Genomic DNA, 27,674 nt, shown 5'->3' on the forward strand with positions numbered 1-27,674 from the left:
AAGCCACTGTATGACACTATCGGCTCCTCAACATTCCTGCTATTGTGTACTCCGGGAGGGGAGCGGGAAGGGACACGTGCGGCAGGTAATGGCTCAAACGGTTGTATCCTGCGAGTTATGTGGGGAAAAAAGATTGAGTTATGGGTTCCTAGTTTTGTCTGGCTGAGCCCTTGCAGGTAAAGCAACAAATATGAGTTCTTTGCCTCTCTTTAAAATAAACAAAAACTAGGGGCCCAGCAGCGTGGCTAGTGGCTAAAGTCCTCACCTTGAACGCCCCGGGATCCCTTATGGGCGCCGGTTCTAATCCCGGCAGCTCCACTTCCCATCCAGCTCCCTGCCTTGTGGCCTGGGAAAGCAGGAGAGGACGGCCCAAAGCTTTGGGACCCTGCACCCGTGTGGGAGACCCGGAAGAGGTTCCTGGTTCCTGGCTTTGGATTGGCACAGCACTGGCCGTTGCGGTCACTTGGGGTGTGAGTCATCAGATGTCTCTCCTCTCTCTGTATATCTGACTTTGTAATAAAAATAAATTAAATCTTTAAAAAAATACATCTTAAAAAAATAAACAAAAACTAAGTAAAAATTTTGAAAACATTTATTCTAGTTTGACCTTAGAAGTTGGTCCTTCAGTGGAGAAGAACCCAGAACACAGTGACATAAAAAGATAATGCAGAGATGTGGTGGGTTGGGGAGATGTCTTCACTGACATTTGCGGGTTGCTTTTTTGTGGCAGTGGTCATGGCATACGAGGTAAAACAAAAAAGACGTTAAGCCAATAAACATAGTGATAAATAATAAGAAACATCACATATGTTAGCTTACCTAGATTAGGACAGGAATATAGCACCCAGAGCTATTAACATCACCTGAAAGAGTGGGGAAAGGTTCCAAAAGAAGGTATTTATATTATGGGTCACTGTTCCCAAAAGAACTAAACTAGAATTTGGGAAACACAAACTTAGTTTTTAAATTTTTTTTTTCACCTTAATGGCTTTACCTGCCACAAGTTTGTTCTTGACTTGAAAATCATGAAAACTCTAAATGAACTTCAAGAAAACAGTGGACCTCATTATACTGAAAGTACAGTTATAAACTAGCAAAATTATAATCACTGATTTCTAATTACCTAAAAATTAGTTGCCCATGTCTTTAATTTCATTTAGCATTGATCTATTTCCATGTGGAAGGTCACATTTGTGCAAGTTAACATAGCTTAATGATTAACTATATTCACCTGCCATTCTTTTATGTGGCAAACAGTGGTATATAGAGTTAAGGAGTCCAGGTCAGCTTCCTAGAGAAAAAGTTTCAAATTGCTTGCAACTGAATAATTAGGATAAAAATGTACACAATTAAGCTCTTCCTTTTTATTGCTCCTCTAGTTATTTCTTCTAGAATTGATCAAGACAATTCACCATTTGATTCTCTACCTCAGGAACCAAAATCAAGATTTGCTATGTTAGATGATGTGAAAATTTTAGCCAATGGCCTTCTTCAGCTAGGACATGGTCTTAAAGACTTTGTCCATAAGACTAAAGGACAAATTAATGACATTTTTCAAAAACTTAACATATTTGACCAATCTTTTTATGATTTATCATTACAAACCAATGAAATCAAAGAAGAAGAAAAGGAACTTAGAAGAACTACATCAAAACTACAAGTAAAAAATGAAGAGGTGAAGAATATGTCACTGGAACTGAACTCAAAACTTGAAAGTCTCCTAGAAGAAAAAATTCTACTTCAACAAAAAGTGAGATATTTGGAGGAACAATTAACTAATTTAATTGAAAATCAACCTGAAATTCAGGAACACCCAGAAGTAGCTTCACTTAAGGTAAGGAGAAACCAGAGTTCATGATTCTACTTTTATGTAAATCTTTCAAAAAAAAAAAAAAAACTCTTAGACATGTTGTTTATGATACTATGTTACACTGTTGAAATACTGAATTTTTCTCTAGGAAAAACAATCTCCACAACATAAAATTTTCCATTAGCTTCTAGTTCTAGTTTCCTTAACATTATATGTAAAAAGAATATTATTTTCATTTATATGAAAATAATAAAATTTAGAATTCTAAGTTATTAGATCCTTGAAAATTGCGTAAGATAAGCTAAAAGTGAAATTAATTTAAATTTAAAACCATTCTCCAATGTTCAAAATAAGTAGAAATTATACTATAAGAAAGGTACCTGATTAAAATAGTGTGGGATTTTTTTTTTTGCTTTCAACTGAAGTTCACAAAGCAAAATATTAGAGATGTCATATTCACAATGAAGTGTGAGAACAAAAGTAAACACTTAAAAGAAGTCTGAAAGGAAAAAAGAGTGCCAGCACATTTTCAAAAAAATCTATCAGTTTTTTAAAAAAAGGATTGTGACAGTGTTTTAGATATATAGGGAAGTCTAACAAAACAGAAAAATGAATGAGATTTGTAACCAAATGACATTCTATTCCCAGACTTTCGTAGAACAACAGGATAACAATATCAAAGACCTTCTCCAGACTGTGGAAGAACAATATAAACAATTAAGCCAACAGCACAGTCAAATAAAAGAAATAGAAAATCAGGTAAGTCAGTATTTTAAAGGTATGCACAATCTCTTATATTGGTTTATAAAAATACTGGATTCTGAAATTATTGGAACACTTTAATTGGGTTGTGAGTAAACTGATCATGCTGGCATAACACGATTTTGAGCTTTGCAGCTAATAAACTATTTGGTTTTCAATTCTGGGTCTAAAACTTTCCATGTGACCTTGACTAAATTACTTAACCCTTCTACCTCACAGTTTCCTAACACAGCCTACACGGATAATGACAGAATGTAACTTAAAGGACTATTGTGAGGAAAAAAAAAATTAGGACAGCTAAAATGGTCCTATTAAAATTTAAATTAGGCCACATCTCTCTTTGCTCAAACTCTAAGCCTTTTCACTCACCCTAGCTCATACCACCGGAGATGTCGTGGCCCTCCATTATGTCACTGCCTTCATCTCCGCTCTGATCACACTGACCTAACTATTTCACACTTGCAGCAAATGTGCTTGCTGCCTCCTCCGGGCTTGGGCCGGCTCGCTTCCTCTTTCTCCCTGGTATCTGCACAGCCCATTTTTATTTTCTTCAGGCCTTTATGGAAAACAAAATGTTCAATGAACCCTCCTACACCATTTAATTAAAATTTATAATCCCTCAACTGAACTTGAACTATGGTTATGCAGCGGGGTGGAGGAACCCACCATGGGAGGAAAGTGGGGGGAGAATCCCAGATTCTATGTAATTACAACACAATGTAATTAATGAATAAATTTAATAAAAAACAAATTTATAATCCCCTACTTCCATTTCTCCAAGCTTCTACCTCCTCCTTATCTACTTTTCTCCTCTCTTTTACTTTAATACATAATGGATGTTTTTTATTTCTCTTGTCTGCTGTGTACTAAAATGCAGCTGTGTGAGTGCGGGGGCTTTTCCCCACTATTTTATTACTATTACCTCATTCATACTAGACACTAATTAATAGGTACTGAATTTAAAAAGTTAATACCATATTTGGCACAGAGAAATCAGTAAACACTTGCTATAACTATTTGTATTATTATAAACTGATGATTTGACATCCAGTAATATGATTAACCAAAATGCAAACAACAGATTAGGTAAAGAAAAGAAGCATTTGTTTAGAATAAAACTACGCCAGAATCTAAGCATATTAGCATAAGAAATAATGGTTTTAAAATGAGTTCATAATATACTTCAATAGTTACTCAAGAGGTTTCAAAAAATTGTTATAGACTCATGGAAACTGAAAAAAAAAGTTCCCAAAAACTATAAAGGAATTGTTACTGACTTTTACCAAACAATTCTATTTGGTAATGCTATTTTTCTAAAAGCTTTTTTGGCCAGTTATATTTCCTTCTTATCATATGCTATCTTCCTACTTTTCCTTTTTCACTGTATCATTTATGATTAATTGAACTTGCTGAAAAAAAGTCACTTATATGATGACATACATTGTGGAAATAAAATCTCTAGTCCTCCATTAACTGCAGCCTTGCTCACCCCAGTCTCAGTCTCCCAAAGCCAACAGTAGTTAGGAAATATTTTGTATTAATATCTAACTCTTTCAAAAAAGAGACTGCATTTATATAATTAGTATAATATATGATAACAATTATTCCAGTTTCATAGTAGCTATTGATCTCACCATGCCTAATTTATAAGTGAAATTTTATAACAGGTAAACTGTCCAGGGAAAAACATAGTATAGACAGGATGCAGTATGGATCGTGGTTTCAGGCCCCCACTAGAGGGGGCTGGGAACGCATCCTCTGCAGATTACAGAGCGGGTTCTGTAGAAATCCACACACACAATGAATTAATCCTAAATTGAAAGTAGACTTGCATCGTATGTGATTGTCTCTTATTTAAATTAAAAAACGAAAATGCTAAAAAAAAGATCATTAATATCATTAGTAGGAGAGACTAACACCTTATAAAGTAAACTTAACCACAAATCATTGTAAATTAGATCCTCAGAAATGCTATTTATGCCAATAGAAAAATACTAACACTGATAATACAAGGCTCTACATATTCTGCTTTTCTCACCAGCACTAAGAAAACATTCAGTCAACAAATTGTAATGTAAATTCAAGATACTTTCTGTATCGATACACTAACAAAATATTAAGATATTAAATATATCTACAGATATATTTACAGGTCAAAAATTATCACAGGCAACCTTGTTCAAATAATGTTCTGTGCCTTCACAGCAGGTCTGGAATCTCAGTAAGACCTACAATAGGTAATCAGTAAACTTAAAATCCACCTGTGCTACGAAACAGAGTATTACATGTATCCTATTCATATAATTATAGGGCATATATTAAAAGTTTAAAGAAAGTTATTTCTTAATTTACTATACTTAAAAGGGAGAAACATAGAGAACATGCTTCTACTCTATGTTCACTCTCCAAATACCCACGACATTTGGGACTGTGTCAGGCCCAAGCAAGCAGCTAGAGGCTCAGTCAGGATTTCTCACAGTGACAGAGCCCCAGACTGCCTGGCCCAGCACTACCATTTCCCAGGGCGCACCCTAGCAGAAAGCTCGGATTTGAATTACAGTCAATACTCTAATTCGAATTACAGCCACGCACTCTAATATGGGTTGCAAACACACCAAGCAGCATTTGTAATCACTACATCAAATGCCTTCCCCTTGCTTTGTTTATTAACCAAAATGTGTCTTTTTATTGCTTTGCTGTCTTTATTATTTTTAAATCATCAGATAATCTGTGCAATCTGGATAACACTGATCATCCTTAACATCAAATAATAGAAACTAAAATAAAAACACATATAAATTGTATTCTTGATATACTTACATTTTATCTAGCATATATTCAATACCCCTTTCTAGCAGATTTATATGTGTGTATATATACACACACACACATGTATTTTTTTTCTTTAGCTCAGAAAAACTGGTTTTCAAGAACCCACAGAAAATTTTCTTTCCTCCAAACCAAGATCACCAAGAACTACTCCCTCTCTTCAGCTGAATAAAACAAAAAATGCAGAAGAGCATGGTAAGATAATTTTGGTGGGTCTCCTTTGTGCAGCTGTTATCAAATACCCTTTTCTCAAGGATCAATTCCAGACTAAATGAGAGTAAAGAGGAACATCCAACAAATTCAGAGTGTCAACTTAAATTGCAACCGGAGGGGTTTCTTTTAAGGTAAAGTTAAGACAATGAAGGATATAAATATGGACTTCATATCATACAATATAAAATAGTTACTGATTTCCTTAAACATGAAAATGGCAAACAACCTCTTCAAGAGATGTATGCTGGAATACTTAACAGATTAAGAGTCATAATCTTTGCAAATTACTATCTAACAACACAATAAGACATGTTTGTGTAGGTGGAAATATGGTAGAAAAAAATTTTTTAGCAATTATTGAATAGAAGGTCTTTCTGTTTCCCTGTTTACTTGAAAATGTTCTTTTTTTTGTTATATACATTTTATTGAAAAAAAATTTTACATCAAAATATTTTGGAAAACAGTTAAAAGCATACGTAAGTGTAAATATATCCTCCTTTTAAAATTCAAGCGAAGTGAAGAGTATACACGAAGATCATGAAAAGTATCTTTAAAACTGGGTGTAAAAATCTGTAAAAAGACATGGTGTGGTCAATACCGAAACCACTTTCTCCGGCTCCTTGTATGGTTACTACTTGAAAATGTTCTTGAGAAAAAACAAGTTTGGGGTATAAAAATCTTCACTCCCAGTCACAAGTCCATAAAATTGTTTCTCAAAGCATTTATATTTTATCTAATTCATACAAAAAGCCCATTTTTAGTTTTTTTTAGATATTGTTTATTCTAAACACATATCTGTTGACTACTTGTTGCGTGCCAAATTCCTATGTATTCTTTCACTTTATATTCTTACTATGAGTATAAAAAATAACCAAAATCTTAACATTCTCATTTTGTCACCTTTCTAAATTTTGAAATAACCATTCTTATACAAAACATCTTCAGAAACTCATGGAAACTGTATATTAGAAAAATACTATCCATACGTGTGTTCAGCAAAAATTCTGCACCATTTATGAACTTTTCAGGTACCCTCATAATCTTCACAACACACTACCTTAAAAAAAGCTTTAATGTAAACATTATTGGAGTAAAACTACATTCTCCATGAAATGTGAAGAAGTAAAATTTCCAACTTCTAAATTATCATTCATATTACTAAATCTTAGCTAATAACATTTCTTTGATTCTAGGCAAACCTACAGATTGTACTACCATTTACAACAAAGGTGAACATACAAGTGGTGTTTACGCCATTAGACCCAGCAACTCTCAAGTTTTTAAGGTCTACTGTGATATAAAATCAGGTAAAGCCTGCCGAAGCAGAAACAGACAGTGGTTACACGGAAGCTACCACCTCTTAGCAGATCCCCCTGCTACCTCTCTTCTGAAGACATGCATCCCACCATATCTGTGGGTTCCACACTCATAAACTTAACAAATCATGGATCTTCACTACTTGGGGAAAAAAACTGCATTTGTCCTAGACTTTCTCTTGCCATTGTTCGCTATACAATTGAGTACATGACTATTTATACAGCATTTTCATTGCACTAGGTAGTATAAACAGTCAAGGGATGATTTAAAGTACATAGGAGGATCTAAGTAGAGTATACGCAAATAATATGCCATTTTGAATCAGGGTCTTGAGCATTTGCAGATTTCTGTATCAGCTAAGGGTGTGGAGAACCAATCTCCTATAAATATTGAAGGACTACTATGTATATAACCTAAGATACACATTAACACAAATAAAATTTAGTACTTAAATATTTATTAATTTATTGTAAATCCCCCCATGTGTTTCATAAAATAGTCTCAATTGACCCATTAGTAAGTTCACCAAGATAAAATTCAATAGCTCCCCCTCACTTAATTTTGGGGGTACCATAATATATATATTTTCATAACATTAATAAACTACCTTTTGGAGCTGCCAAATACATCCAAATGAAAAGGACATAGTATTTTCTACATCTGTCAAAATGAATCTATTGAAAGCTCACCATTTCATTTCGCTAAATTCAGGTAGACCATGGACATTAATTCAACACCGAATAGATGGATCACAAAACTTCAATGAAACCTGGGAGAACTACAAACATGGCTTTGGAAAGCTTGATGGTAAGGCAATTCTAGTCAATCATTCATCAGATCTATTTACTTAAAATTACTTTTAGTTTCTTATAAAATTTCCAATATCAATACCTATTATGCACTGGGCAACGGGAACACAGCAATGAACAAGAACCATTTTCAGCTTCATAAAACTTATTAACAAATAGTACACCAATTCTTAGTAATTACAACTATAGCAATTGTCATCATTTGAATTATACTTATCATAATTACCTGTCTTCTTAATTATGCTTATCACAAGTCAATTCAATGACATAATTATTATTAAAGACAGTTTTTATTAAGCATTATGTGCTATGAATAAGCTACGAAGAACCATCCCTAGCATGCTATTTCCTTACTACATTAGCATTTTTAAAAAGCAGTTAATTATTAGAAGAGATAAAGATTATTAGATATACCGTACGGACTTAAAAGTTCCAATAATTTAAATATTATTAAATGTGTATTAGAGAATGTGTCATTTAAGATGAATTAATTTAAAATGAACTATTTTCTACAAGTTTTGATCACATAATAAAAAACATTGAATCAGCAAAATAAAATAGCAAATGTGTACAAAACGCACATTATTAAAACTCATGATGGGAGCTGTCACAGTGGCTCCACTGACTAATCCTTTGTCTGGAAGCACCAGCATTCCATATGGCACCAGATTATATCCTGGCTGGCCTACTTTCTATCCAGTTCCCTGCTTATGGCCTGGGAAAATGAAGGACGGCCCAAAGCTTTGGCACGCTGCACCCAGGTGGGAGACTGGCAAAAAAAGCTCCTGGCTCTTGGCTTTGAATCAGCTCAGCCCTGGCCATTGTGGCCATTTGGGGAGTGAACCAGTGGATGGAAGAAATTTGTCTGTATCTCTTCTTGTCTCTGTAAACCTGCCTTTACAATAAAAATAAATCTTTAAAAGTCTAAAATGTAAAAAGACTCACTTTTAATGTATGATATATCTAGTATTTCCATCAATTTTTTAAGATTCAGACTGCTTTGCAAGCCCACAAGCAGAGAGCAGACTGAGAAGTGGTGCAGCTGGGACATGAACTGGCACCCATATGATCACCTAGTGCATGCAAGGCAAGGATTTAGCCACTAGGCTATAGTGCCAGGCCCAATAAAATTAATTTTAAAAGACGTATTTTCTGAAACTCTAAGCTAACAAAGGGATTCAATATACTGAAATAACTTATTTTCTTACACTAATACTACGCACTTTAAAAATTGGGATCAACACTGTGGCAAAGCAAGTAAAGCTGCCACCTGTATAGTGGTCACTAGTTTGAATGCCGACTACTCCACTTTAGATCCAGCTCCTTGCTAATGTGCCTTAGAAAGCAAGAAAACATGAGTCAAATGTTTGAGGCCTTGTACCCAGAGAGGACACCCAAATGAAGTATCTGGCTTTGGCCACTGTTATCTTTTGAGGAGTGAACCGGGGAATGAAAGATCTCTGTCTCTCCCGTTCTTTCTGTCTGTGTAACCGCCTTTGAAATAAATTAAAAAGTCATTAAAACAAAAGTGTCAGTGCCCAACCTGTAGCTAATAATCCACAGGTTTTTAATCTTTTCGTTTCAGGAGAATTCTGGTTGGGCCTAGAGAAGATAAACTCTATAGTGAGAGAATCCATTTACATTTTACGAATTGAGCTACAAGACTGGAAGGAAAACCAGCATTATATAGAATACTCTTTTCACTTGGGAAATCATGAAACCAACTATACGTTACACCTAGTTGAAATTTCTGGCAATGTCCCCAACGTACTAGCAGAGCACAGAGATTTGGTGTTTTCTACGTGGGATCATAAAGCAAAAGCAGTCATCAACTGTCCAGAAATTTATTCAGGTATTGTTTTCACGAACACCAAAACTTTATTTCCATTTGCTCAAAATATCTTCCTATAATTTTAACTATTATCTACAATGTCAACCACTTAAAACTCCAAACTTAGACAAGCATTTTGTCCATACATAAACCTCTCTTATTAATCATAACAAAACTATTCATTCTGGTTTAACTAAGCAGTGCATTTTACCTCTAATCCACTTCAGATATTCTATTTTTGGAAGTATGCAGGAAACGTACACCTGTTATTTAAAATTAGGACTCATGGGCCCGGCGGCGTGGCCTAGCGGCTAAAGTTCGGCTAAAGTTCTCGCCTTGAAAGCCCCGGGATCCCATATGGGCGCCGGTTCTAATCCTGGCAGCTCCACTTCCCATCCAGCTCCCTGCTTGTGGCCTGGGAAAGCAGTCGAGGACGGCCCAAGGCTTTGGGACCTTGCACCCACGTGGGAGACCCTGAAGAGGTTCCTGGTTCCCGGCTTCGGATCGGCGCAGCACCGGCCCGTTGTGGCTCACTTGGGGAGTGAAACATCGGATGGAAGATCTTCCTCTCTGTCTCTCCTCCTCTCTGTATATCCGGCTTTCCAATAATAATAAAATCTTAAAAAAATAAATAAATAAAATAAAATAAAATTAGGACTCATGGGCCCGGCAGCATGGCCTAGCAGCTAATGTCCTCACCTTGAACGCACCGGGATCCCATATGGGAGCCAGTTCTAATCCCAGCTGCTCCACTTCCCACCAGCTCCCTGCTTGTGGCCTGGGAAAGCAGTCAAGGACAGCCGAAAGGCTTGGGACTCTGCGCCTATGTGGGAGACCTGGAGGAAGTTCCTGGCTCCTGGTTTCTGATCGGCATAGCATCGGCCATTGCGGCTCACTTGGGGAGTGAATCATCAGATGGAAAATCTTTCTCTCTGTCTCTGCTCCTCTCTGTATATCTGACTTTCCAATAAAAATAAAATAAAAAATAAATCTTTAAAATTAGGACACATGGATTTACAACACCATAAGAAGTGAGCTGTACTCAAGGGAAATAAATTGAATATCTTTCTTTTCCAGGCGGCTGGTGGTGGAATGATGCATGTGGAGGAGGCAACCTCAACAGTAAATATAACAAACCAAGAGCAAACTCTAAGCCCGAGAGGAGAAGAGGAATATGCTGGAAGTCTCAAGATGGAAGGTTATACTCTATCAAATCAACTAAAATGTTGATCCGTCCGAAAGATCCAGAAAGCTCAGAATGAACACAGGCAAATTAAAAAGCCAATGAATCAAACATTAAACACATTCCAACTTACTGTCATTTAATAATCTGATATTAAATGCTTGGGAGAAAGGTTGAGAAATATTTTTTCACAATATCTGTTTTAGGTGTAAAATTACCAACTCAAATAACACTATTTACCTTTCTTGTTCAAAATTCTTACTACAAGATCGTTTATTCATATATTTTTATTGTGGGAATGAATTTTAGATGGCTACAATTTAAATTATAACCAATACGTGAATTTTTAAACACTAAGTTAAAGAAAAAGCAAATTTTTATTTTTAAGGTTACCCTATGAGCTCATTTTAAAACCTCATTTAAAAAAAACTTCATTTTAAAACCTCTCTATTTAAACAAATTATTTATTAAATTCTAAATTAATAAATGCAAAAGATTGAACTGTTTTCAACACTGTAATATTAATTTTAAAACTAAAATTCAGTCAATTAAGCAAAGTAACCGTAAAAATTAGTAATAAGAATTTCAAAATTGATACTTTATTTAACAACCTGGAATAAATGTCTGATATGGTTCATTCATAAAACAAATAGAAATAGGCTAAAATACTGTAGAAATGTCTTTTAAACACATCAAGTACACCTCATGATTACTATGTCATGTTGACTTTAATATCATGTACATTGTACCCTAGCATATTTGATAACTTAACTACACTGTATGCACTTTCCATATTTCAATACATAAGACTATGAAAACAATACTAACGAGATCTTGACAGAAAACAAATAAAAATGAATATATCTGCTGCATTACGCTAAAGTTTAATACTAATTTATTTTTCCTGGACTTGCTGTCAGTTGCATACTTCATATAGATTTTTAAGTAGAATTAAAATTCATAACAAATTACTGAATGAAGGGCCTGGCGCAGTGGCCTAACAGCTAAAGTCCTTGCCTTGAACCCACTGGAATCTCATATGGGCAACGGTTCTAATCCTGGCTGCCCAGCTTCCCATCCAGTTCCCTGCTTGTAGCCTGGGAAAGCAGTCGAGGACAGCCCAAAGCCTTGGGGCCCCTGCACCTGGCACGGGATACCCGGAGGAAGTTCCTGGCTCCTGGCTTTGGATCAGCGCAGTTCTGGCCATTGTGGTACTTGGGGAGTGAATCAATGGATGGAAGATCTTCCTCTCTGTCTCTCCTCCTCTCTGTATATCTGACTTTACAATAAAAATATACAAATCTATAAACAAAACAAAACAATAACTACTGAATGCTTTCTTTTTTTTTCTTTTAACATACTGGTTATTCAATACCATGTCAACTAATTCCATAATGTTATAAATCGTTACTGATGTAATGTTGGGGCTTTTAATTGATCGGGAGGATACTCTGCCAGCTTTACCTTCAGACCACAGAGATGGTCTCCCCAAGAAACCATTGAACTTATCTGGACAATAAGATGCTGGACTTTATGCTTGGTAGATGCTTGCAATGAAAGAATCTCAACTGAATTTGAACTATGGTAATGCAACAAGGTGGAGGAATCCACTATGGGGGGAAGGAATCCCAGTGCCTATAAAACTGTGTCACATAATGCAATGTAATCAATAAAATATAAATAAATTTTTAAAAATTACTGAATGCTTATAGCCCTATAGATGTATACATATATTTAAAATTTAATAAAATTTCAGTCTCTAAGTTACAGAAATTTTAATTTTTGTAGTTCTGCTTGACATCATACTTGACATGTGATTGCTATTTCTAATTTAAAGAATTTAAAGTCAAAATCTCCAAGATTTTAGATAGAAATTTTTACAATAACCCTTGTCAAATTTAATTTTAAATACTTAGAAATTATACATAAGATATAAAATTGTGAAATAAACACATCTTTAAATTATTGCCCAATTTATACTGAACTTACCTTGGCCAATATTCACCTCTAACTAATTCAAATTATCTCACATTGATGTCACATACACTTTATTATAATATATATATATATTTTTTAAAAGATTTATTCATTTAATTACAGCCAGATATACAGAGAGGAGGAGAGGCAGAGAGGAAGAACTTCCATCCGATGATTCACTCCCCAAGTGAGCCGCAACGGCCAGTGCGCGCCGATCCGAAGCCGGGAACCTGGAACCTCTTCCGGGTCTCTCATGCGGGTGCAGTGTCCCAGAGCTTTGGGCCATCCTCAACTGCTTTCCCAGGCCACAAGCAAGGAGCTGGATGGGAAGTGGAGCTGCTGGGATTAGAACCGGCGCCCATATGGGATCCCGGGGCTTTCAAGGCGAGGACTTTAGCTGCTAGGCCACGCCATCAGGCCCCTATTATAATATATTTTAAAGATGTGATCTAAATGGATGTTATGTAAATACATTATTCCAAAAAAGTGCAAAAGAACAAAGGAAAGGGGCCTGGAACGGAAGCCTAGTAGCTAAGTCGCTGCCTTGCATTCATCCGGATCCCATAAGGATGCTAGCAGCCCCACTTCCCATCTAGCTCCCTATTTGTGGCATGGGAAGGCAGTCCAGGACAGCCCAACACCCTGACACCTTGCACCTGCATGGGAGACCTAGAAAAGCCTCCTGGCTCCTGGCTCCGAATTGGCTCAGCTCTGGCCATTGCAGCCAATTGGGGAGTGAATCAATGGAAGATCTTCCTCTCTGTCTCTCCACCTCTCTGTATATCTGACCTTCCAATAAAAATTTAAAAATCTTAAAAAAAAAAAAAAAGGCAAGAATAGATTCTAATCTTCAGCATCTCAGCATAGGTAAAATTTACATCGATGATTTCAAAAACAGAATGCCAAAATGGGTTAATTTAGAAAAAAAGGCTTCAAATGTAAAATAGTTATTACTTAACACATCACTTGCTTCCTCTGTTTTCCTTTTTTTCTCCTCTCACCGTCTCATGTCAACTTTTGTTACTTTTGGAAGTACTAATGTATTTTTCCCAAATGATACTTGTAATGAGAGAAAATTATGGCTGGAAAAGAAAAAAGAATTTTTTCTTTCTGATTCACAAAACTATGTTGTGTCCTCCCTACTGGGTTTAGTTCAACATTAACTCATAGTTGTCTAATTTAATGGGTCTTTATTCTGATCTTTCTAAGATTTATTATAAGAATACACTGTTCTCCAACTTAACATAAATTTTGCTTCCATAACTTGTTTCATTTTACAATCAACTCCTTGTTTGTGTTAGGTTGTGGGGCCAATGCAAGACCTTCACTCATTTTTTTCTACTTTGATCCCCAAGTTTTCCAACTATCCCCATAGACCCATCTGTTTTCTGTGGCCAAGGTTTTCTTTTTTTTTTTTTTTTTACAATTTTTTTTTTATTAATTATTTTGCATTATGTTACAGTTTCATAGGCTCTGGGAATCCCCCCCCCACGCCCCTTCCCCCCTGGTGGCTTCCTCCACCTTGATGCAGTATTACAGTTCAAATTCAGTCAAGATTCTTTCCTTGCAAACATATACCAAGTATAAAGTCCAGTTATTTATTGTCCAGATGGGTTGAACAGTCTCTTGGGGAGACCATTTCTGGTCCGTTGTTAGAGCTGGCAGAATATCATCCCATTCAACCAAGAGTCCCGACATAACATCAACAGCGGTTTTCAAAACTACAAATTCACATGAAGTCTTTTTCTGTCTTCCATATCCTAGTCCCCTTAAGTTCATCAACCCCTTACTATCTCTGTTTGAATCTACTCGCACCCTTTCCATATTTCATACCTTCTCTTAACCTTCTTTCATTGTTCTCAGTTATGGAAGCTTGGAAAACATCTCTGCTATTGCACTTAACTTTGTGGACTACTTGTCCTGCAACAAAAGCTAAGTTCAACAAAGACTTCTTTAGAAATGCCTCTTAATTTGATATTTCTCCAGAGATTGTTTTTAATTTGAGCACTGGATTAACAAACTACTTTCCTGGGCCTGGCGCCACGGCGTAGTGGTTAAAGTCCTCGCTTTGCACACTCCCCAATCCCGTATGGGTGCCGGTTCTAATCCCAGTGGCCCTGTTTCCAATCCAGCTCCTTGCTTGTGGCATGGGAAAGCAGTCAAGGATGGCCCAAAGCTCTGGGACCCTGTTCCCACGTGGGAGACCAGGAAGAGCTCCTGGATCCTGGCTTCGGATTGGCTCAGCTCCAGCCATTGTGGTCACTTGGGGAGTGAAACATCGGACAGAAAATCTTCCTCTCTGTCTCTCCTCCTCTGTAAATCCGCCTCTCCAATAAAAGTAAAATAAATCTTAAAAAAAAAAACCACTAATTTCCTTCTAGTTTCCCCTTCAACCTTCCTAAAATTTATAATAGCTGCATCCTAGTTTGGCTTTTTTGACACTTCATCGATGAAGACCTGTAACAGCCAAAGATAAAGAAAACATGCCTACATCAGTTCTGCAGTTGCGGGATCAATGGCTTTCCGTAAGTTTAGATTTGTTTCAGAATTTTATTGGGATCTTATCTTAAATCACAGACTCTTTTCTTAATATTTCATATAAATTATGTCTTAAGCTCAGTCTTCATAAATAATAGTTATCCTTTCTATCCTTAATCGAAAAACTGATGCTCCTAGATGTGCAACATTTACCCTATTGACTTCACATATCCCACACAGTTGTGCCCATATCAATTAGAAAAGCACAAATCTACAGAATAAAATCCAAATCTTTTCCAATTATGAAGGGGTTTTCACATTCTCCAATTACATTTTTTTTTGTTCAACATAAAACCTTACACTAAGAAAAATCACGTACTTTTACTCATTGCCTTTAATATTTTCCTAATGTATTTTATCAATCCAGAACGCCTCTTCAATTTTTGATTGCCTTGGTGCTATTTATATCTCATACAGCAGATAACCCCATTTCTTTGACATATATCCTATAAAATGGCAGCCCTTTCCTCTGAAACTATGGAGTGCTAGTATGTGATTCCCTCATATGACACTTAGTAACTGAAGAGATAACAGAAAAGTAAATCTGAAATTATAATAAATCTTTTTAAAAGATAAGAAAAAGTAGAAAATAACAAGAAAAATTGCAAGAGAATCAGAAATTGTAAATGCATCTTAATTTACTGAATTGAGAAAATTTCTGTACCAAGAGTTTACTCTAAATAAATACAAATTTTTCTGAGACCAAGTTTACACATTCTCAATTTCAAGGCCTTCACAACTTGTCAGACTAGAATCATGATGCTTTCAAGCTTCTGTCTTCTAACAGCATACCTCAGAAAAGTCCGTTAATTCCATCCATTAATTTAAAAATGTATTCATTAGCATTTACTGAGCTCCTGTTATTTTACTCTTTTATAAAATCCATCACAAATTTGTTTAAATATTGTTTTAGGATAATTAAATTTGCATGTCATTTCCCTATCACTAAAAATCGTATCCACTATATTTACATATGACCTCCAAAGTTTCAAAATATAGTTGTTTTGAAAACTGAAGTTAAAGTAATCAAACAATGGGCTCTTTTATCAAAGTCCAAAGTATTCTCATAAGAAATCAGCTAGAGCAAGGTTACTCAACTGGTGCCAAACATGCAATTCAAGGTCATCTAAGGAGAACTCATAATCATCCTTTATAAGGTAATGTTTCATTGACATTTAAGAAAATAAATTTACAAATTCCATCAAAAACGTAAATTCACAAAACTGAACAAAAATTGAACTAGCAATAAACTACAATCTTAAAATGAATTTTATCCTATCTAAATGCAAATATTTGAAATAGCAATAAACTATAATCTTTTTTTTAAGATTTATTTTATTTTTATTACAAAGTCAGATATACAGAGAGGAGGAGAGAGAGAGAGGAAGTGGAGCTGCCGGGATTAGAACCAGCAACCATATGGGATCCCAGCGCGTTCAAGGTGAGGACCTTAGCCACTAGGCCACGCCTCCAGGTCCAGAAATAGCAATAAACTATAACCTTAAAGATGCAGAGTTGTAGCTGTCTATATCAATAAGCAACAGTCAGAATTTCCAAGTCCATGTATGAGAAAAATAACAACCCTACTAAGTGCACTTCCTTGAGTTATAATCATCAAGTCAGACAGTGTTTCTGGGTGTCTTTATAAACTATTTAGTTCTAAAAAACTGTGCAAACTTTTAAAAACTGGGTCTTGGGTTCCATTGTTCCCATTCCTCTATGTTATTAAGCTATATGAACACTTCCTAACTAAGTATATTCTAGTTTCAGGAACAAAACTGTACTTTTCAAAATCTCCTATTTCTGGAACATTCTTTTTTCTCCTAGGAGTCTGAAATAACACTCTGCGATATAAGCCCCTAACAAAAACTCCTGCGTGAATACATAAACCTGGGAAAAATAGATCTAAAGGATTTCTATAGTGAAAAAACTTTCAGTAACTAATATTTAACTGAGACTGGCACTTGAAAATTGAACGTATAATGCATTACATTGCCAACAGCAGGTACTGTTCATACATTAAAGTAGCCACATATATTTTTATACCACAACATTTATACATATCTTGAAATAGTACCCTTACACACTATTTAAAAGCATGGTCATCAGGGACCCTAGGATGACACTGAGTGGTCATCTCCCATCCCTGGGTACTGAGGTGGCTGGCTGCAGGGAGTGGCCCTTTCCCTTCTCTCCCTCCTTCCCCAGATACAGCAGGGGGAAAAAAATTGGAAGCAATTGTCTCATCTACTTTTCCCCATTCCTCAATCCTTTCCAACCTGATCAGTCCACATGGGCAGGCATCCTTCTCAACTATGTAAACATCATCAAAAATAAAATAAATTTGCTTTAAAAAATAAATAAAATATATAAGGTGCTCAAGAAACTCAATGACAAAAAAATAATGCAATGCAGAAATGCACAAAGGTCATGCATGAACAAGTAAAGGATATAATACAGACTGGAAAGCTACAAGCATGAAAACATGCTCACGATTAACTGTCAGGGAAATAAAAGTAAAACCACAAAAAGGTTTCACCTCACCCCAGCAAGGATGGCTGTCATCCAAAACAAACTGAAGCTAAATGTTGGTGAGGATATAGAGAAAAGGACACCCTAATAAATCAGTGGTTAGAATGAAAATTAGTACAACTGTTATTGAAGACAGTATGGAAAATCCTCAAAATCTTAATCTACTGTAGGACCCAGCCATCCCAGTCCTGGATATTTAACCAAAGGAGATGAAACCAGCATATGAAAGAGTTATTGGCACTCCATTTTTATAGCAGCTCAATTCACAGTAGCTAAGATATGGAATTAACCCAGATGTCCACTGATGACTAAAGAAAATGTCAAGCAGGCTGAGTGTGGGCCAGAAGCCAACAACAAGCAGGCCAGGCTGGGAACAGGCCCCACGGATAGCTCTAAACACCAGCAAGCAGCACATGCTCTCATGTCCCACTGACCACAGATGTGTCAGGATATCCAATCACAAGAACCAGACACCGTGGTTGCAGCGCACATTCCAGGTTAGGAAACCTCCATTGCTGACTCTCGTACAAAGGAAAAGAATATACCCAGGAGAACATGAAAGACAGGTCAGCCTACTACTGTGAACCAACGGAAAACCTCCAATAACCTCTCCTTAAGGCAAAAAGATAAGTAAGGTCTTTGCCTTTCATGTTTTCTATCTTTGCCAGGCTCTCTCTGGAAGTTGCTATTGGTAGGAGAACTTCTTAAGTTATCTTAATAAAAAATCAGAAGACTGTATGGTGTAAACTTTTAATTAGGGAATCTCAACGGAACTTGAGCTGTGGTTATGCATCAAGGTGAAGGAATTCATGATGGGGGAAGGGTTTGGGGTGAAGGGGGGGGAATCCCAGTACCTATGAAATTGTGTAATGTAATGCAATGTAATTAATGAATAAATGAATATTAAAAAAAAATCAGAAGATGGGTTCATTGCAGTAGCCTAGTGTCTAAATCCTCTCATTGCACGCCAGAGTTCCCATGTCAATGCCAGTTTATGTCCTGGCTTCTCCTCTTCCCATCCAGCTCCCTGCTTGTGGGGGAAAGCAGTGGAGGACGGCCCAAAGCTTTAAGACCCTGCACCCGTGTGGGAGACCCGGAAGACAGAGGATCTTTCTCTTTGTCTCTCCTTTTCTCTGTAGATCTGCCTTTCCAATAAAAATAAACAAATCTTTAAAAAAAATCAGAAGATTGGTATGTCATAAGAAGCTAATTTTAAATATCTGACTATTGCTTTAAGCAATCTGGACTGCTCTTTAGGTCAATTTACACGGCAAGTACCTTATGCTGTGGACACTCTGTTTGAAGTAATCATGGACAAACAACAGCCTTGGAATATATACTTTCAGAACAAAGAACAACATGTGTCATGATTAATTCAATTTGTCACCTCTACAGCAAAGGTATTCTGTTCACAAACAGGGACATTAAAAGTCTTTACAACTAAGCTAGATGATTTTAAAATCTATACCATAGAACTCTTATCACCACAAAGTATTTGGGAAATAATGAAACATAATCTTCCCTTATTCAAGAGAACTCCATCTGCAAATGTTTCTTTCCAATTTTGCTTATGCTAAACAACTTATCAGTCTAGTGATGGCAATGGGGGAACACAGTAGCCATAGCAATGATTGGAAATTCTCCAGCTCATCAAATGAACTGATGAGACAAGAGTGATTTCCAAAATCGGGATAGGCAAGCCCAATGCCCCAATTAGCAGGAAGAAACTACAGAAGATAGATGACTCAGCATCTTTCAGCAACCTTTAAGAGACAGAAATCTCTGAGAGGAAATGAAATGGGACAAATAGCAAGCATAGGGTTAAGTATTGAAAGCTGTATCTCCGTTACTCTGTTATCTCATCAATCTGTCAATCAAATGACTACCCCTGCCCTAGGATGTATTTGCCTTCACCTGAGTCCTGAGGGTTGTAGCGCATAACCATTCCTCTTTCCAGGTTCAGTAAAATGCAGCCAATATCATGGTACAATGGATTAAGCTACTTCCCGCAATGTTTGCATGCCAGTAAGTGCCAATACTGAATCCTCGCTGCTCCAAATCTGGATCTGCTGTCCACTACTAACATGCTAGGAAAGCAGCAGAAGGATGACCCAAGAAGCTGAATCCCTGCCATTTAGATAGAAGACTTAGATGGAGGTCCTGGCTCCTGGCAACAGGTCACCCTAACCCTAATTACAACATCTAATTGGACAGTAAGCCAATACATGGAAGATTTTCTCTGCTCTAAATCTGGGCTCCAAATAAATATAAAAGTTTTTTTTTTAAGAAAGTAATAAAAATAGAAACACAACATATGCAACCATATGAGACACAGTAAAAGCTGTACCAAGAGGGAACAGCAATTACTGCTTTCATGAAAAGACATTATAATTATACTTTAAGGCGTTAAAAACACAAGATCAAGTTATACCCAAAATAAACAGAAGGAAAGATATTATAAAATGCAGAGTAGAAATAAAGAAAATGTAGAATTTAAATCTAATTCTCCTCCTGCAGCATCAGCACTCCACATGGGTGCCATTTCCCAGTTGCTTCACTTCAAATCCATCCTCCTGTTTACAGCCTGGGAAAGCAGTGGAGGATGGCTCAAGTGCTTACAACCCTACATCCACCAAAGGAGTGAACCAACGGAATTCACTCTTCTCTCCGTCTCTCCTTCTCTCTATAAACTCTCCTTTCAAATAGAAACAAAGAGCTATCTAGTTCTTTGAAAAGATAAACAAAATGGAAAAGTTCTCAGCTGAATTAAGAAAAAAAACAGATTCAAACAATAAGAAAAGAAAGATATTATAACTGACAGCACAGAAAGACAAAGGAATATTTCCTTTAAAAAGATTAATTGATTCATTTGAAAGTCAGAGATAGAGTTAAGGAGAAACACAGAGAGCTTCCATCTACTACTTTACTCAACAGTGCTTGTAAAACAGCAGAGGCAGGATGAAGCCAGGAGCTTAAGCCAGATCTCCCAGTGAGTAGCAGGGTTCAAACAGCTGGGCCATTTTCTACTGCTTCTCCCAGGCATCAGCAGGAAGTTGATGGGAGTAAAGTTGCTGACACAAATCTGCACACATCTGGGATGTCAGTGTCACAGGCAGCTTTACTACTACGCCACAACACTGGCCCCGAGGCAAAGATTTATTTATTCATTGATTTAAGATTTATTTATTTTTATTGAAAAGTCAGGTTTACAGAGAGGAGGAGAGACAGAGAGGAAGATCTTCTGTCCATTAATTCACCCCCCAAGCAGCCGCAATGGCCGAAGCTGAGCTGATCCAAAACCAGGAGCCAGGAGCTTCTTCCACATCTCCCATGCAGATGCAACGTGCCAAGACTTGGGCCATACTCAACTGCCTTCCCAGACCACAAGCAGGGAGCTGGATGGGAAATGGGGTCACGGGGACATGAACTGGAGTCTATATGGAACCCCAGTGCATGCAAAGCTAGGACTTGAGCTGTGAGGCTACAATGGCGGGCCTTAAATGTTTATTATGAACATGTATAGTACAACAAATTTAATAACCTGAAAGAAATTAAATCCTGGATACGCACACCTCACCAAGACTGAACCAAGAAACATCATACTTAAACTAACCAATAGTAATTATAAGATGGAATCAGTAAAAATTTCACATTAAAAAAAAAAGGACCAGAGGTTTCATTGCTGAAAAAAGAATTAACATCAGTCTTCTTTTTTAATTATTCCAAAAAAAGTAGGACAGGGGGGAATTTTTCCAAACCCATTTCATAAAGCCAGCATTATCTAGATACCAAAACCAGTCAAGGACACAAGAGTGAGTGTTACAGGCCAAAATCCCTAATGATCAAAGACACAAACATCCACAACAAAATACTAGTAAACCAAACTAAACAAAAAGATTATTGGCCATGATCAAGTGGCATCCATTCATAGCATGCATAAATGCTTTAATACACAAATAAATGAACATGACATACCACATCAAAGGAATACAATATATAAATGACTGGGGCAGGCACATTGGTTATATCACAGAATCAGAATGCCTGGTTTGAATTGCAGGCTCATTTCTTCCCATCCAGTTCCCTGACCGTGCACATACCGAGAGGCAGTGGATGATGGCGGAGGTATCTACTACCTGCAGGGAGACTGGGATGCAGGCTCCCGCTTCAACCAGGTGATTGTAAACACTAAGGAATGTACCAGTGAATGTAAGATCTCTTTCTCCTCTCTGCCCTTCCTCTCCCTCAGTTTCTCTGCCTTTCAAATGAATGCACTACGTCACCCCAAAATATGCAGAAGACCATATGATAAAATCCAACATTGTTTCATAAGACAATTCTGAACACATTAGGTATGAAAAAGAATATAACTCAGCATAATAAAAGCCACATGTAACACTATTGCTGAGACTCGAAATTAGGGCAGTCATTCAGAAAAAGTATGGAAATTCCTCCAAACAAAATCTTTAAAAAAAGAACCACCATATGACATATTCATTTCCAACAAAATAAAATCACCCTGTAAAAGAGACATCTGCACTCCCATATTTAATGCAGCAATTTTACGATATTCACAAAACAGAAAAAAACCAAGTGTTCAACAATGATGCATGGATAAAGAAAACATAATACAGAAACAAGGAAACATTCAGAATCAGAGCTCATCATACATTTGAAATAAGCTAAACTCAAAAGGACAATTAAGAAAATATCTCACTTACTTGTGAATTATATAAAAGTTGATCTCATAGAAATTAAGACTCCAGTTGTAGGCAACTACGTGGGTTGCCTTGTATCTAGGTAAGTGTTACACTGCTAGTAGAAAAGCAGTCAATAGCTGGTGGGCATTCTGGGCTTGGCTGATGCCAAATTTGTAACTATACCTGTGTAGCAGCAATAGCTGCCTATTCTATTCCTTGTTTTTTTTTCCTTCGAGCTAAGTAAGGAAAGTGGGCAACACCAGGCCAGGACATGCCAACCCACCCTCCAGGCATGGGGGATACAGATGGAGTGGGTAAGGGTATGGGGATGTGTTGGGGTGGGAGCTACCGAGGGCATGTTTGATGGGCAGGAATAACTTCTGCAGGCTTTCAGGGATGAGGTAGGCTAGGGATCTAAGATTAGGTGGTTTGCAGGGGGAAACCAGAGGGGATGACAGGGTAAGGCTAGACAGCATCACCTGCCATCCACTGGGGCATGAAAAAGCTGGGGCTATGGGGCATGCCGGGCTGGGCTAGGCAGCAGTACCCACGCACAAGTGTTGGGGCAGGATGTAGGGCACATCAGGCTGGAGCCTAAACACCCACCAGGACACCAGAGATTTGGATCTGGTGTCAGATCCCATAGGAGAATTGTGAGCTTGCTTCTATCGGATTGCAGCACCCTCCAGTTCGTGCGAGAGATGGGGTGGTGATAGGCTGAGGCAAGCAGGACCATAGAACTCACATGACACTCACAGGAGCCAGGACTGGGAGCAGATCAATGTGCCCAAAATTGCAGTTAAGTCTGAGGTCACCCTAGACAAGGATTCTTCATAAATTCTGCAACCAGATGGCTGAACTCAAACCCTAACCACAAGGAAAATCACAATACATGTGGTCTGACCTTGGTGTACAAGTGTTAGGACTAGGCTTCCCCAGTTGCTGACGACCAACCAGAGGAGGAAATGCCCTGATGCACATGGGGAACATGACAGCCAGATCAATTAGGCCACGAGGGGACATTAACTCTTTCATCAGAATTACAAGACTTCTGGGACTGAATGAACTAATTTAAATGAAAGTAACATATTTTTATATATACACATCACCACATCAACATCAAATTTAAGAACATAAGGGAAAATATAATAACTCAAAAAGCCTTCAGAGGACTGTATTAAATACAGAGATCATCCACTGTTCCTCTTCCCACTTTTCAGGGTGTGGCAAAAGTCAGGAACCAGGAAGTCAATCCAGGTCAACTACATGTACCATGAATTCAGCTCAATAGTTGAGCCAAAACATGACCCCAGGCATTCTGAGATGGGATATAGGCACCATAGCAGCACATAAGTCACTATGCCTAATTCCTATCCCTCTATTTTTAACTTTAAACCTAAAAATAACATACAAACTTTAAGCATATTCATATATTCAAATAAATATAATTTTAAGCAGGGGATGAAAGACAACTCTAACTTTCCAATTTCCATTTTACCTGTCTCAGAAACAATTCAAGTGGAGGTAACATAGATAAACACAAGTTAAGTTGTTGAACAAAAAATCAAGAAAGAATTGATGGGCCAGGCTTAATGGCTCAATAGATAATCCTCACTTTGCAAGCCTTAGGATCCCATATGGGCATCAGCTTTGGGCCACCCTCTAGTGCTCTCCCAGGCCATAAGCAGGGAACTGGATGGGAAGAGGAGTAGCTGGAACATGAACCAGTGCCCATATGTGATCCAGGTGCATGCAAGGCAATGATTTAGCCAATGAGCCATTGCATCAGGCCCCTTTTTATCTTCAATGTAGCAATGATAAAATTTTAAATTACAAATGTGCTTCCCACCACATTTCTATTTCACAGTGCTGATCTACATAGTAACTAAGAGTTTTTAGGAGGTGAAAGGATAAGGAGCATTGCACTGAGCGTACATTTTGAAGTAAATGTATAGAGGAGATAGCGGAGAAAAACTGTTAAAATTTCAAAAAAACTTTGGCCTCAGGAACTCAGTAAATGGTGGTTAAACACACTAAAATAAGGAAGACTAGAGTGACACTTGAGAAGCTCTGTTTCACAATCTTCTGAGTTTCCCTATTGGGCATCCAAAGATGTGTCAGGTCAGGATTGCAGCATTCAGAGATACAATGAGCATCAATCTAACACATATATGCAAATGGTACCTCTTGGAGTGACATAGTGTTCAGTCTAAAATGTTGTCCCCAGCAACTTCATGTCAGGAATTCTTTAGGGAATATCCATACTCAATAAATACTGCTGATAAACTGCTAGAACACGATTCAGACATATAAGTTTGATTCATGTTTCATGCTAGGTTCTGCTAATAAAAACATTTAAAGAAATATGGTATAGTACTTAAGAGTTCAACTGTTTTAATCTAAAAGTCTAGGAATCAAATGCTATTAGCACCCCTACACTCAAGCGTAATCCTTAGCAAAATTATAAAATCCTTTATCCCTCCCTTTACTCATCTCTAAAATGCAAGTTAACACTTACCTGAAATTACATAGCTTAAATGAGAAAAACCCAAGGAAGGCAATTAACATAGAAAAACGACGAACAAAATGTGTGGCAAGGGATGGAATGAATAACACAGCTACCGGAGATACTTGGAAGCCTGCATTCTAGTTCTGCTTTGACATTAGAAAACACAGTGTTTCGCTTCAGAATTCTCCAAAATTAAAATCTCTTACCTGTAAGTAGTGTTTGGAATGTACACATCCCTGGCTGGAAACTCTAGAATCTCCCGGGTAGGTCGAACTCTGCTGTCAGGATACAGCTTCACTTGAAGCAGCTCTGGGGTTAGGCAATAGTGAGGACTTTCAGGGGCAGGAGAAATATCTATCTTCAGCTGAGCTGCACGGGGAAGCACATTACAAAAACCATGTAAACATAATAAATAAGAATGCCACATCAAAAATGTTGTGGAGAGATTTAAATCCTATCTGCTTAAGAAGTATGGAAAGAAATACTGAAACTAACACTAGCCTCTGAGTCTTCACTTCACCAAATCTAAAACTTACTGTAAGTCCATATAAAATAGCAAATGGTTTGTGAATGAATGGATAGGAAGGAATGTAGGAGCCAAAAGAAAATAAATAAATAAATAATAAGCAACGGCAGCAGAAATAAATAGAACAAAGAAACAGAGAGAGGGGGATCTAGTAGACATATAAGTCAACACCGCAAAGATTAAATTTGTCACTTGGCTGACTCCAAAAATGTTGTATTCTGGAATGATTTGCTCTGTCCAGAATTCAAATTTGTCTCTGAAAATTTACTATTCCATGTACATTTTTTTGCCTCAGATATAACTTTTAGTGCTATTATTTATAATCTTTATTTTAGTGCAAAAAGTTTCAAAGACAGAGTCCTAAAAACAGATTACATAATATCTAATGAGGTTAAAAAAAAAAAAGACTGACAAACACTGAATGTAAAAAAGTCCATGAATATCTGATCACAACACATATCAATTAGGATAATAAGTGTTCTCATGTCTACTCAAGACCTGAAAATACCTGTGATAGGTCTTAGTCGCCGTAAGACAGAAGACGGCCTTCTCATATCAGCAAGGAACTTGTATAGATCTTCATCACTTAAGCGATCTCCTTCCTATTTCAAAGATACAGAGAAAAGTATTCAATACAACCAAAATAGCAGACAATAGTAGATTTACTTATTAATAATCATGCATGCCTGCTCACGATATGGCCAGAATGAAAATTTAATTAATATAAGAACAAAACCAGCCTGTAGTTAGCATGGCAGCATAACGGCCAAAGACGCCATCTGTGATGCTGGTACCCCATGTGGGCATCAATTCATGTCCTAACTACCCCACTTTCCATCCAGCTCCCGGAGAATGGCTAGGAAAGATACTCCAGGGAATTCTGTCTCGTCCACCCATGTGGGAAGACCAAGATGAAGCTGCTGGTTTCCTCTTGATTCAGTCTTGGCTGTTGTGGGCACATAGGAAGCAAGGCAGCAAATGAAGGCTTCTCATTCTGTCTCTCCCTCTTTCAAATAAATGAATAAATACATTTAAAAAGCAACCTAATTTATGTCCTCCTCTTTATCCTTTCAAATTTTAGTAACACTAATTATACATTTATATACTCCATGTGTTTATCCATCATCTATTATCTATCCCTAAAAGATATTGTAGAATTCCACAAAATCTAGATGAAATTGGGAAAAAGCAGACATAATAACAAAGAGCAAAGAAAAAAATAAAAATCATAAATTTGTTACATAAATCCATACTGTCTTTTCAACGTTACATTACAAATTTTTTAAGATTTGGGCCTGGTGGCGTGGCCTAGCGGCTACGGTCCTCACCTTCAACACCTCGGGATCCCATATGGGCACTGGTTCTAATCCCGGCAGCTCCACTTCCCATCCAGCTCCCGACTTGTGGCCTGGGAAAGCAGTTGAGGACCACCCAAGGCTTTGGGACACTGCACCCGCATGGGAGACCCGGAAGAGGTTCCTGGTTCCCAGCTTCGAATAAGCGCAGCACCAGCCGTTGCGGCTCACTTGGGGAGTGAAACATCGGACGGAAGATCTTCCTCTCTGTCTCTCCTCCTCTCTGTATATCTGACTTTGTAATAAAAATAAATAAATCTTTTAAAAAACCCCAAATTTTTAAAGATTTATTTATTTTTACTTGAAAGTTTTATTTATTTTCATTTGAAATAAAATTAAATCCCATATTTGAAATCCCACATGGGATGTGGTGCTTGGAGGTGAAGGATTAGCAGGTTGAGCCAATGATTCAGCTCATACATTACCAAATTTCTAAAACGCAAAATTTAAATACTGGCTAGATTTAGAAAAAAGGAGAGTGAGACATTAAACAGTTTCTCTAAGGAAATGTATAACTATTGTTATACTAAAAACAGAAAAAAAACTTCAAAAAGATTTCAAATGGGGACAACTATTTCTCTGGCGCAAGTGCCTCCCAAATGGGCGCTGCTTCCTGTATGGGCTGCTCCACTTGCAATCCAGATCCTTGCTTGTGACCCGGAAAGCAACAAAGGATGGTCCAAGTCCTTGGGTCCCTGTACCCATATGGGGGCCAAGAACAAGCTCTGGCTTCTGGCATCAGATCAGCTCAGCTCTAGCGATTGCAGCCATTTGGAGATTGAA

The 27,674-nt window shown here is 37.3% G+C and overlaps 2 protein-coding genes across 5 annotated transcripts in view; one reads left to right on the forward strand and one right to left on the reverse strand.

The window, feature by feature from the left end:
• Nucleotides 1-27,674, reverse strand: part of DOCK7 (dedicator of cytokinesis 7) — a 224,280-nt gene that overhangs the window by 121,480 nt on the left and 75,126 nt on the right. For all 4 annotated transcript variants that reach the window (XM_004588728.4, XM_058657374.1, XM_036494308.2 and 1 more), the window contains exons 13-14: nucleotides 26,045-26,138; nucleotides 25,217-25,379 (exon numbers count right to left, since the gene is read on the reverse strand). In XM_004588728.4, the coding sequence (XP_004588785.3) occupies nucleotides 25,217-25,379; nucleotides 26,045-26,138 (257 nt within the window). The remainder of the gene's footprint in view (nucleotides 1-25,216; nucleotides 25,380-26,044; nucleotides 26,139-27,674) is intronic.
• On the forward strand, nucleotides 1,340-11,015 carry ANGPTL3 (angiopoietin like 3). Its single transcript, XM_004588727.4, has 7 exons — nucleotides 1,340-1,834; nucleotides 2,459-2,569; nucleotides 5,482-5,596; nucleotides 6,808-6,921; nucleotides 7,643-7,738; nucleotides 9,326-9,592; nucleotides 10,649-11,015. Exons 1-7 carry the CDS (start codon nucleotides 1,340-1,342, stop codon nucleotides 10,831-10,833), a joined length of 1,383 nt encoding a protein of 460 aa, XP_004588784.2. The 3' UTR covers nucleotides 10,834-11,015.

This window comes from Ochotona princeps, chromosome 2 (assembly GCF_030435755.1).
Source record: "Ochotona princeps isolate mOchPri1 chromosome 2, mOchPri1.hap1, whole genome shotgun sequence".
Classification (NCBI taxonomy): domain Eukaryota; kingdom Metazoa; phylum Chordata; class Mammalia; order Lagomorpha; family Ochotonidae; genus Ochotona; species Ochotona princeps.